General features: G+C 43.8%; 1 protein-coding gene across 1 annotated transcript in view; it reads left to right on the forward strand.

The window, feature by feature from the left end:
- Positions 1-8,105: 8,105 nt before the first annotated feature.
- LOC120913392 (calpain-2 catalytic subunit-like) overlaps positions 8,106-13,383 on the forward strand; it is a 68,547-nt gene continuing 63,269 nt past the window's right edge. The window contains exon 1 of the mRNA XM_040323275.1: positions 8,106-8,364. Coding sequence (XP_040179209.1) covers positions 8,131-8,364 — 234 coding nt within the window. The 5' untranslated portion in view covers positions 8,106-8,130. The remainder of the gene's footprint in view (positions 8,365-13,383) is intronic.

Genomic DNA, 13,383 nt, shown 5'->3' on the forward strand with positions numbered 1-13,383 from the left:
TGTTTCTCCACCCCTAGCTCTCTACAACATATATGCAGCTGAGAACAGAGATTATCTAATAACTTATAAAAAAAAAGAAAACAAGGTATTTGTTTTTTTATATCTATACGCAAATATTTTACCTTTCATTCCTATTTACTGAATGGGTTGTCTTACAAGGTACGGCTTCACATATACAGTACTTTAAGATAGCAGGCAATCTCCATTTGCTAGTAAGGAAACCAGTGGCCCTTTTACTAGTTCGCTTTACTAAAATTTCTGTCCCTGCAATTAGTCTTGAAGGGTCATCAATCTGAGTGGACTGCTTATGAAGTGAATCCTGGCAGTTGTGCCAGGGAGTGCGCAGATGTAAGCCTGAGGTAGGGGAAGTTGCTGTGGGGGGGAACAGGAGCTGGTGTAAAGGGTTCTATGAACTAAAAGGAGTTCTAAAGGCAGAAGGTAATTTACCTTCAACTGTGTGTGCCTACCCCTCCTTCCTAAACACTTAAAATTCACGGTTTTGGCTGAAAGGAGTCGTACATATATTGTATGTTTGCTTCCAAATCTGACCATAACTGTCTGAATCATGCCCTGTTAATTTTACAACTATGGGTACCTTCCTGGTAGTACAAGCAAGAGACAACCATTTATGAGGAAGGGGTAAGGTTTGATCTGTCCTGCAAGTGAAATCAAGATACAGGTCGTGGTTGGTTGTTTCTCCAGTTTTTATGTTCCAGGAAACAGGGACAGCTTCAGGAAGTCTATGCATTTCCAGGAAGCTGTTATTAGTGGTCATTACACGCCTTTGTAATAAATAGACACCAGATAAGTTGACCGAGTGTAGTATACCTTGAAAGTCAGGTTTGGCAACATCCCGTCTTGGTAGAAGAAAGGGATCCGACCCTTGTGTATTATGTCTCAAAATATTCCAATTGCACACCTTCCAGGAAAATGGACAATAAGTAAAATGGTGCTGAAACGATCACCAGCTGGGAACCGGAAAGCAAATCATATACACATATTCGCCAGCACACCAAGGATCATTTAAAAAAACATCCAAAAATGTAATGCATATTCGCGATCCAAAAAGCAACGTTTGAAGGTCGCGCAGGACCTCTTCGTCAGGCATGTGTATTATGATCATAAGTTCAAGGATACTGTGTTCTCATTACTGAAAGTGGATGAAAGAAGGAAGAAAACGGAAAATTGTATACTTACCTTTCCGTAATTTTCCTTTTCTGATGCATTTTTATGGCAGCACACACTCCGCCCGCACAACCTGACAGGATTGGTTAGCTATAAATTTGAAGGGGAGACGCCTCGCATCATTCTCTGTATATATCATCATCAAACAGCGGGGTGGGCATTTGTGTGCTGCCATGAAGATGCGTCAGGAAAGGAAAATTACGGAAAGGTAAGTATACAAGTTTTCCTGACGCATTCATGGCAGCACACACTGGAAAATAACTTGCCAGTCAGGAGGGTGCAAGAAAACAGTAATATTTATTCTTTATAGCGCTGAGGAATTGGCTCTAACAACAGATATGCCAAAGTCGGCAGTAGCCAAGTGAGCAGAATCCACTCTGTAGTGAGAAATGAAGGTGTGTTGGGAAGACCAAGTTGCTACTCTGCATATGGTCTCCGATGAAATCCCGCAATATGCTGCCCATGAAGTAGCCACTGCCCTTGTCGAGTGAGCCCTGATGCCCTCAGGAGCCGTAAGTTGCTGAATGGAATAGGCCTCTTTGATAGCTTTAACTAACCAGGAGGCGATGGTACGGGAGGTGGCTGCTTGACCTCGTCCGCTTCCGTATGGGATAATCAAGAGAGAATCCGTCTTCCTCAGGTGAGATGTAGCTGAGAGGTAACTGGAGATGGTAGACTTGGCATCCAAGGCATGGGGTTCGCCCCTCTCATTAGTGAAGGACGGAAGGACGATGTCCTGGCTATAATGAAAGGAGGAAGCTACCTTTGGTCTAAATTGGTCTGAAGGTTTCAGTACCACTCTGTCAGGGGAAAAACACTAAATAGGGTTCCGTAGCCATAAGTGCTTGTATCTCTGACACCCTTTTAGCGGATGTAATTGCAATAAGGAAAGCCAGCTTCAGAGTTAGGTTCCACAGTGAAACTAAGTTAAACGGAAAAAAGGGTGGATTAGATAAGGCCTTGAGTACTACTGAGAGATCCCATGTTGGAAAGGCTGGCTTCCTAGGTGGTCTGATCTTCATGCAGGCGTTCAGAAATTGAGTGACCAGAGGATGAAGAGCCCATCTAGTACCCGTCTTGGCAGAAAGGGCGGATACTTGAACCTTCAGGGTACCCGAGCTTAGGCCTTTGTTAAGCCCTGACTGAAGAAATTCAAGAATTTGAGATGGTTCTGGTGAGATAGAATTCCAATCTCTTTGCTGTGACATCGACACAAACCTCTCCCAGATTCTAGTGTAGGTTGTATTAGTGGAGCTCTTTCTAGCTTGCATTAGGGTCGATATTACTTCCTGGGAGCACCCTCGTTCCCTTAACCTAACCCTCTCAACTTCCATGCTGCCGTATAATACTTCTCCTGTAGGCTTTAATGGGGCCAGGCGTTCCATGGAATAGGAAGCATAGGGGCATAAACTCCATTGGTATAGGGGTCAACCTCTCAATCCACCGTTCAATTGCTTCCCAGAATATTTTAATCCTGGGGCATTCCCACCACTTATTGAATGCAGCGAAATTATTAATCCCCAGATTTTGGAAACAGACCGTCTGTCCAACTCTAGTAGATTGGAAAAAGGAGGTCAATCAGATAATGGAAGCCGAAAGGTGGATTCAAGTAGTAAAGGATTAAAAAGGGGAATTTGAGACGACATGGGCAGGCTGGATACAGTATGCACATGAAATGGGCTAAGGACAAGAGAAATGGAATGGGAAAGCTGGGGGCGTAACAGATCCATGAGGTCCCCAGTGTAGTCGCATATGTAGTCGCTCATTATGGCTTTTGCTTTTCAGGTTTAAAAAAAAAAAAAAAGACAGCAGGTTTACTACCGCTTTAAGGGTGGAAATGGTCAACAATATAAATGTAAATTAGAACTGGATAACTTTAGTCAGAGTGTCTTCTCCAGGTGTAATTAGTAATGTTCATCAGAAGGGTGACGGTTCCAGAAAATTAACAGTAACCAGCGCTGAGTGAAATATGTAGGCTACTAATGCTGCTTACTGTTGCAAAATGCTAGTTGTCTGGCTGTTGCGCTGATCTTCTGGTTTCACTACTTTCTTAGGGTTCATTAACATGGGCGATTAGCACACCCTACGATCTCGAGTGGCAATAATCTGCAGATTTTTTTGTCTGGGATGGCAGGCATATGTGAAGAGCTGTGACCACCCAGCCAGGATTATCTGTCCTTCAAAGTGATTGTAAAGTATTGTTTTAAAAATAGATAAAAAATAACAACCATGTTATACTTGCCTGCTCTATGCAGATGCTTTTGCACAGAGCAGCCAATATCCTCCTCTCCTCAGGTCCCTCTTTCTGCTCCTGGCCCCTCCCTCTAGTCAAGTGCTCCCACAGTAGGCAGCTTGCTATGGGGGCCCCCGAGCCGAGCTGCAGCTCCGTGTGTCCATTTAGGCTCTCTCCCCTGATTGGCTCCCGCGGCTGTCTAAGTCAGTTTGCCAATGTTGCCACTGCGGTGTCTCAGCCAATCAGCCTATCCCTTGGCCTGGAAGGCCAAGGGATAGGTGGACATCGCTGGACAGAGAGGGGGCTCGGATAAGTATTAGGGGGTGCTGGGGAGGCTGCTACACACAGAAGGTTTTTTTATTTCAATGCATAGAATGCATTAAGATAAAAAACCTTCTGCCTTTACAACGCCTTTAACTGCAAGTAATCACTGGCTGTATGAACAGCTGCGAATAGCCTTGGATAGCTGTGGCCTCCATCAGCCTGTCATTGCATTGTATGGGCTGAGCACCTCCAGCTTTTGATGCACTTCAGTCTAGATGCAGAAATCTGCAGATACTTGCCACTGGAATACGCAGGGTGTGCTAAGTAGATATGACTGGACCCAAAGCAGGTATACTGAAGATCGGTCTTCAATATTGTTTTTTGTTGCTATTGACAATCAAAGTGCTACCTGGCTGCGACTCCATTCAGGTAACCCAAAAATAAAACTTTTTTTTAGCTTCATGGGCTGTGTGCTTGTCTTGGGTTAGTGATTGCAAAGGTATTGAATTCCAAAATTCAACATGACAACCATTTTTTTAGGAGGTCAGTAATAGGAGGATAATTACTGTAAATGACTGTCGTTGTTTGGCACAGTCTGGGCAGTTGCTGTGTCATTAGGTCGTTCTATAATTTTGCTGTCTTTCGTAGTATGGCAAGAGGATAAATGTTTTAAAAGAGAGTTGTGGGTAGAGTTTAGATACAAAATCTGCATGTCTGGTCAGGTTGTGGGCACAAGCTTGTTCAAACACGTGTTCTTGGTTGGGATGCAAGTGCAGATCTATAAAAGGAGACCTTCCCAGGTCTCTATTCTGTGTTCTCACCCTTCACCCATGTACCTTCCTGGGTGAGTCTGTTTACCCTCTGAGGCTTCTGGGTGGCTGCACAGACAGTTTATTTTCTCTTTTATACTGCTACCCAATCTTGAAATTGCCGGAAGCTAAATACATAAAATTTAAAGATGGTGTTTACCATCATTTTACTGTCTTTTCTCTGGGGCACCAGTCACCCGAGATTTAGGCTGATGGTGCTACAGAGACTTTGGGGAGAGGGAGGTCTGGCTTGTCCTGACCTCCATTCCTATTTTGTTGCTGCCCTGTTATCCCATGCCCACAACTGGCTGGTCTCAGATGACTCCAACGCAGCCGTGGTCCTGGAAGCAGCAAGTCTGGGGTCTTATGAGGCGCTACGGAACCTACTTTACCTGGGTCTTGGAGCTCCCTTCCCCCTTACAACAGCAATGAAAGTGGTCCTGAAGGCATGGTCGGTGGCAAATTCTATGTGCCTCATGCCTCCTGGACACATTTCCCCACATAATCCTCTTTGGTTTAACCCGCAACTGTCAGAATTTGGGTCCATACCTGATCTCAGTGTGTGGGCATGCAAGGGCATCAAATATGTGAGTCAGATCTGTACTGAGGGCCAACAGACATTTGATAGATTGAAACAACAATATAACCTACCTATTTCACATTTGTTTAGGTTTTTGCAGCTTACACACACCTTTAACATGAAAATACACAGGTGGCCTTTTACACCTCAAACCTGGAGACTTTGCTCAGGGATGAAGCTCTACCTAAACCTTTATTCACCATATATAAAACATTACTTCCTAACATTCACACGGGCCTTGAAAACCTTAAGGCGAAGTGGGTGGTCCATTTCCCTACACTAGATACAGAAGATTGGGAGGAAATATGGGAGTGTTCCTTTTCACAGCTAATATCGGCTAGAGATGGATTAGTGCAATTCAAAATACTACATCAAGTGTATTACACGCCCAAGGTGCCTACACAAAATATATCCATCCATCCCAGCTTCTTACTGGAGATGCGACTCATGAATAAGAGGGAGGAGATGATGGACAGCCGCACTCCAATAAAGTGTAAAAAATGGTGTCTTTTATTCCAGTAAAACGAAAACTACAACAGCAAAAAAAAAAAACAGTGGGTTACAGAGCTGACGCGTTTCACATCGATAACCGATGCTTACTCATAGCTAAACTGGAGATGCGACTCACCCTCAGCGGATTTCATTCATATTTTTTGGAACTGTCCTCAGATTAAAGTCTTTTGGGCTAAGGTCACCACTTTTATGTTGACTGTCGCCACCATTCCTGTGCCATTGTCAGTGGAGGTATGTCTGTTGTGACTTGTAGAACAGCTGGCCCCTCGCCGGCGCAAACAGAACCCTACTAGGATTATTACTTTATTATGCTCGTAAGTCTGTAGTACTCTGATGGAAGGCTTTGTCCGCACCCTCAACAAATTTTTGGAAGAGGTTAGTGAACTCGGCTCTGCCACTATACAAGGCTACTTACCTGTAACGTGGCTGTGCTAAGAAATTCCATAAAATATGGGACATCTGGACGGAATCCCTGTCTACTAATGCAGACTCAATGGACGATTAGTAATGCTCTATTAATTGCCTGTAACGGCTCAAATGGCATCTCTGAATTTTGTAGGCTTTTTTGGGTTGCTTGGTCAATAGTTATAGGGAGAGGGGGGACTGTGAATGTGTATATGTAATGTGTACTTCATTTCGTAAATAATTACAATAAGCTATGTGGAGTATCTGTGGAAATAGAAGAATACTAGATAATCTGCACAGGTGGTTGAGCGTACAATAGCTTAGTTGTTTATTATTATTTTAGTTTGTGTGTGACTGAGCCTGGGTATGCCCAATAGGCTCTGTATTGTATTTTTATTTATTTTTTTACCTTGAAAATTACAATAAAAACAACTTAAAAAAAAAAGATGGTGTTTACAATTTTTGGAAATCTGCAATCTTTCCTTAAAATAATACTTGGTGATCCTACTACGAAGGTCCTTGTACCTCCTGTTATAGGGTGACAAGGCTCTGTCCCATTCTCACAAAGGTGGTCCCCAATGTTGTCACCCTGTCACATGGCTGGGCTTCCACTGGAGACTACAAATTTCCACACACCTTACGTTGGCATGGTCTACAGCAGAGGTTGTCTTAACTTATGAGCTAAAGAGGGCCTCAAATGCGGCCCTTGACATTACCAAAGGGCCGTACATAGGCCCAGATTCTCAAAGGGCTTACGACGGCGCAACGCAATGTACGCCGTCGTAAGTCCTAATCTGGGCCGTCGTATCTATGCGACTGATTCTTAGAATCAGTTACGCATAGATATACATTAGATCCGACAGGCGTAAGGCTCTTACGCTGTCGGATCTTAAATGCAATTTTTTTTTTTTTGCCGCTAGGTGTCGCCTCCGTCGTTTTCCCCGTCGAGTATGCAAATGAGCTAAATACACGAATTCCCGAACGTACGCGTGGTCGACGCAGTGAAGTTACGACGTTTACGTTAGGTTTGCACGGCGTAAAGTTGCCCCTGCTATATGAGGGGCAACCAATGTTAAGTATGGCCGTCGTTCCCGCGTCGAAATGTTAAAATTTACGTTGTTTGCGTGAGTCGTCCGTGAATGGGGCTGGACGCCATTTACGTTCACGTCGAAACCAATGACATCCTTGCGACGTCATTTGGAGCAATGCACCCTGGGATATTTTTCGGACGGCGCATGTGCAGTACGTTCGGCACGGGAATGCGCTTAATTTAAATGCTCCATGCCCCCTACCCGGCTAATTTGAATTAGGCGGGCTTGCGCCGGGTGATTTACGCTACGCCGCCGCAACTTTACAGGCAAGTTCTTTGTGAAAAAAGCACTTGCCTGTAAAACTTGCGGCGGCGTAACGTAAATGAGATATGTTACGCCCGCACAGTTTTACGCCCATCTACGAGAATCTGGGCCATAGTGTTCAATATATGTAATGCTTGAGAGGACTGTCAGAAATTGTAGGCCTATTAGAGGGAATGAGGGTCAGAGCGTGTGGATATGGTACATTTTTGGCTGGGGATATGCTGCAGAAGACAATATGAAACTGGGGAACGTGTTACATGAAGCTAGTAGGAATCAATACTATTACCATCAATATTCCCACTACAGACTACCGAGTTCCGAGGGCCTGAGGTTGGGCTCCAGAGGTCCACAGTTATCACCATTAGTGATACTGCCCTGAAAAATTTCATGAAGCCATTGCTGTAATGCATGCATGTAGGCAGGAGAGCAGGCCTGGGATGCAACAAAGGAAGAGAATGAGGTGAAAATGACTTTTTTTATTAAACAAAAACAACAGGACAACAGTTCATGATGCACAATGCTTTTAGCAAGCTAAATGTCATTCAGTTTGGTTTAACAGCTACTTTAAGTTTGTAAAATGTTTTCTAACTTGTCTTAATCTTATTATTGCATTATCTGTGTAGGAGCAAAGTTGTACTTTCAGTTTAACACAGCATGGGACCAAGTCTGTATTGTCACTGATTATAGATCTTCAATAGAAAAGCTTATCTTTTGTCACCTGGCCCCTCCCCATCTCCTGTTACATATAAACACAGGCACCACACAGGTGATCTCACTTTGGTCACTATGGCCCCGGCAGGAATCACTGTGCGTCTGGTAAAGGATGATACAACCAATAATTCTAAAGCAAATATTAGCCCTTATTTGGATCAAGACTACAACCAACTGCTCAAGAAATGTCTGCAGGAAAAGCGCCTATTTGAGGATCCCTATTTTACAGCAGAGCCCAAATCACTGGGGTACAACAAGTTAGGACCCCGGTCTCCAGACACCATAGACATTAAGTGGAAAAGACCTCAGGTAAGACATGAGGGGGCAAACAAGTCTAAAAAAAGACAAACTTTTTTAGTTTTTGTCTAGTGTATGGAATTTGTAGAACCTTTGTTGAGATTTTTATTGTCTGCTCTGCTGGAAGATTTACTCTCTATTTATTCTGATGATCATTTTCACTGGGACTAAAAATAAGGGAAATGTGAGCATTTTAGATTGTCCCCAGAACAGGTGAGGGGAAATTTTCTAAAGGACATCTGTACCGGTGATAGCTGTACAAGAGGAGATTTTCCTTCACTTTTGAGAGATTTTCTCCAACTGTCTGATGTGTCTACGGGACAAAAAGTAAAAAGAGGAAATAAAAAGAAAACTATCAGATGGGACACAGATGACTCAAGAAACTTGTATTGGTGCAACTTTAGTTACTGCTGTAGATGTAGAGAGGTCGGCTTCAGGCAACTCTATCCTATTCATAGCACCTGTTGTGCCGTATACATCAATTAGTGTGTGAAAAGGATCTGTATTGTAACTACATATGGCTTGCTGAATTCTATACACTGGGGTATTGATTTACAAAGGGAGGAATTTTCACACCTGTATTGACTTCAAAGACGCAGTCGTGTGGAGTGCCGTATCATAAAAAATGGAGTGTCTCCTGTAAAATGTATGTTAGCCTCCTGGGCATTTCTACTTTGCAAGGGTTGTTTAGTACAGTACTCTTATTTAGGAGCCAAAAAGGGTCCTGTGCTTCACTGCAAGACCCTGTGGATTCGTGAAATAACAGCCTCAACCTGGGCTCTAGCCAAACCAAGGCCCCCCAACGCATTTTGCTTCATCCCGAAACTTAATCATGGGGAGCATCGAGCTTAAATTGATTTGTAAAGGTTTTAATTTTTTTTCCATTACAATAATAAACATGTCATACTTACCTGCTCTGTGCATTGGTTTTGCACAGTGTCTCGGATCCTCCTTTTTTTTGGCTCATACACTGGTGCTCCTGGCTCCTCCCTCCTGTCGGGTGCCCCCACAGCAAGCAGCTTGCTATGGGGCATCCAAGTCGAGCTACTGCTCTGTGTGTCCATTCACACATGGAGCCGCATTTTGGCCCTGCCCCCTACTTTTCCTGATCGGCTCACTGGCCAATGGCTCCATTTGCTTCCAATAGCTAATCAGGAGTGCGAGTCACCGGAGAGGCAAGGCTCTTGTGGACATCGCTGGATCGAGAGGGGGCTCAAGTAAGTATTGGGGGGGCTGCTGCACACACAAGGTTTTTTACCTTCTAGATTGAATGCATAAACTTTGTGCCTTTACAACCACTTTAACCTCCCTGGCGGTATGATTATGTCAGATTTTTGACGCTGAAAGCGGTACAATGTTTTGCATGGAAATTTGGCGTTTTATATTGTAGGCCTGTAATTCTTAGGAATAACTCACTTAAATCTGACAAGAGTCTAGTAGACATCCCGGGTTTTATAAAGTTTGTAAACACGAAATCATAAATTATAATATAATAAATGACTATAAATAATTATAACAAATAATAATATGTATGCAATAATGTAATCAAATCAAAAACATTGACATTTGCTCTGTTGCAGAATTGTCGCTGTCGTTACTTTCAGTGTCTGATGTCGAATTTCCCCACGAATCACTATCGCTCAATTCTGCAAGTGATTCTAATTTACCATCGCTGTTTTCTAGCTGCTCTAAAAATGCTTTTGACGTAAAGGGGCGCTTTTTGGTTGCCATGGACAAAGTTTCCAGGCATAAAGAACAGTATATATAATCTAAAACTGCATACAGGACACTGGGCAAAACACTAGGGACAAAAGTGATGTGAAATAATTTGATACAGTAATGTAATCTGTAAGTGTTATGTTTTTTGCACTTTTTGAAATTGGCACCGGGCTCCATCCCCATGCGTTGCGATGCTTGCAGGGAACGGAGCCCAGCACAAAGTACATCTGGCGGAGTACACAGCTCGCATACACAGCGGGAGGACATCGTAGGATCCTGGGGACAAGGGAAGTAACTTTCCCAGGATAGTGCGATGCAATACCGAGTGTGGCTCGGGGTTACCGCTTTTGGTTGTTTCACCCCCCCCCCCCCCATAGCAACACTAGGGGGTTAATAATTTAATAATAATAATTTATTTCTTTATATAGCACTGACAATTTACACACTGTACATTCACATCAGACCCTACTCTCAGGGAGATTACAATCTAAGGTCCCTATCCCTTATGCACAAGTAAACACGTAGGGACCCTGCCCCAAGCGGTAGTTTCCCTAGCCTAAATGGATGATGTGCAGGGCCACATTTTTTTAAATTGTAACAGCAAGCGGGGGGGGGGGGGGGGAGGGTGCGGGAGGCAGTGCATTTGTAACATGTTATATCCTTAAAGTGGAGTTCCAGGCTTTTCAGTTTTTCAGTTTATTAACAGTCAGCAGCTACAAAGAGTATAGCTGCTGACCTTTAATAAACAGTAATGTACTACGACCCAGCAATGTGGTCGCCCAAAGCCTTGTTCCTCTCCCCTCCTCTCTGTGGTGCTACCATAGAAACTGGGCACCCAGCCATGACAGCTTGCGTCTTCACGGCCAGGCACGCGCATACGCGACTCACGCTGCGTTTTCTGAATGGACAGGCAATCTTCTGGGACCTGTGACATGTACTAGAAGATTTCCGAAAGGAAGGGACTGCCTAGGGGGAGAGGAGGCCTAGGCGGACTGAAGTCAGAAGCAGGAAGTGGGACAAGGGAGTCCCTCTCAAAACTAGGCTACCCACCCCCCCAAAAAAAATTACATGCCACTTTTGGGTGAAACTCCGCTGTAATATGTTGCAAAAGGTGTACTTACCCTTTAGGCTTCATTCACATCTTGGCATTCCGAATCGTGGGCGGAAATGCCCCGATTCTGCCCACGATTCAAAATGGCGACAAATCACGGGACGCCCGTGCGATCCCCATCACTTCCAATGGCACCCCGATCGTGCTGCGGTTCGTTGGGCGACAATCGTGGCAAAATCATGCAAACAGAATTGCAGGTTGCTTTTCGCCCGAAAGAAGTACAATAACTTATTTTGGGTGACGGGCATCCCGCGATTCTGTTTGTGCAATTTTACTGCGATTGTCGCTCGACAATTTGTGGCAAAATCGTCCAGCGATCAGGGTGCTATTAGAAGTGACGGGGATCACACGGGCGTCCCACAATTTGCCGGTATTTCGAATTGCGGGCAAGGTGGAAGGAAAACCTAACCTAATGGTATCAGATCCCAAATATGTAGTAGATGGTATCATCGGGGATCTGCAACCATTTATTTTTCTTTGAGCTGGAGTGTTTATGAGTGTTTTATGTTAAATTATGTTTTTTTGATTTAATAAAAGGACGAACCAGCCATTTAACCCTAACGCAGTTTTGGTGCCGTTATTGAAGATAAGGGGGTGGGTAGGGTACAGAGTTAGGTAATATGGGTGGTTGTGATCTGAACTACCATAGTCATGTGCTCTAATCCCTCTCTCCCTGAGTTTATAGTCCAATAATTAGAAACTTTGTTAACCTTCCTAAAGTAGGGTGACCAGACATCCCCATTTTCCGGGGACAGTCCCCGGATTGAGGACACTGTCCCCGGACCAAGTCTGTCCCTGGATTTTGTCCCTGGATTGGATTTGGACAGGGGTTGGGGCAATTTCAAAAACAGTCAGTGCAGAATGAAAAAATTAATAATCTGAATTGCACACCCCCCGCCGCTCCTACTAGCTTAGGGGGGTGTATTTTTTCCATTATCTGTGGACCTTTCTGATGGTCGTGTGCTGGTCGGAGCGGAGGGAATATTTCTTCGGTTTCGGTTGCATGCCCATTCCGCTCCGCTCGCATGTTCTTCTGCCTGTCTATCTCTTTGCCTTCCCTGGTGGAGTGATCTTCCTCCGCTCCCCACCCAGTAGTAGCCGGGGGCCCGGAGAGTAAGACTTGACAGTCTGTGAGGCGGGCGGCGATGGGCAGAGAGTTACCGATTGCCGCCATTACTAGTAAAAAAATAATTTGTCCTCGGATTTCATTTTAAAAATCTGGTCACCTTATCGTAAAGTCACTCATTTATTTGAACTCACAAAGAATCAAGAATTTTGCCCAGAGGTCAAATACTAGCTCACCCGGAGATCTTCAACCACTGCCTAGGGTAAAGGGGATGCTACACACAAGCACGCCTACTACAGCCAATTAAGACTGGAGCCAGTTAGCCTAACAGCATGTCTGGCGTGTGGGAGGAAATGGAGAGCCCGGAGCACAAAGATAACCTGAAATGTAAATTTTTGCTGCAGACATGACAAATGATCAAATTGTTGTACTTGAAATCAGCCTTGGTTTCAGTTAGTGCCATTGCTTATTAAAGTGTTCTTTTTAAGATGTTTTTTTTTTTTTGTTGTTGTCTGGTATTAAATGCCAAATTACCTTCTGAACCATAATCGTAAAAAAATATATATATATATTTTACCTGGAAGAACATCAGTCATGCAGCACCACTGGAACAGTGTGTGGACTTTCATAGGCACTATGTAGTAAAATAGCCTTATATTTTTCAGGACTATTCCAGCATAGTGAGGTATCCTGCAAAGACACCTTAGCCATTATACTGTATACTGCAATGTAACACCATAGCCGGAGTTGTGGAGATATATTACAGTGTGTTATTTGTTTTCCTAATACTTGGAACCTTTGATATTTGAATTGGAGCCCTGCCAATATTGTATAGCCCGTGCTGGGAGCAGATCGGACAGTTTACATAAGATTGTGTTTAATTGCTTCCATGTTCTACCCTGTACCATCTCCTAACCAGCAGCACACTTTCTCTTCTCCTATTTGTATCTGTAAGAACTGATCCCTGCCCTCACTAACCAGTCTGCCTTTTTTTTTATGCTTATGCAGCATACGCATACCGTAGCAAATTTTTTATTTCTTTGATCAAAAATATTTTTTGATTTATTAAAGTGTTACTAAACCCACAAAAGTAAAATCGGTCTGTATATGCAATAAAGTTGTGCTAGTTATACTC

Source organism: Rana temporaria, chromosome 9 (assembly GCF_905171775.1).
Source record: "Rana temporaria chromosome 9, aRanTem1.1, whole genome shotgun sequence".
In the NCBI taxonomy this organism is placed as follows: Eukaryota; Metazoa; Chordata; class Amphibia; order Anura; family Ranidae; genus Rana; species Rana temporaria.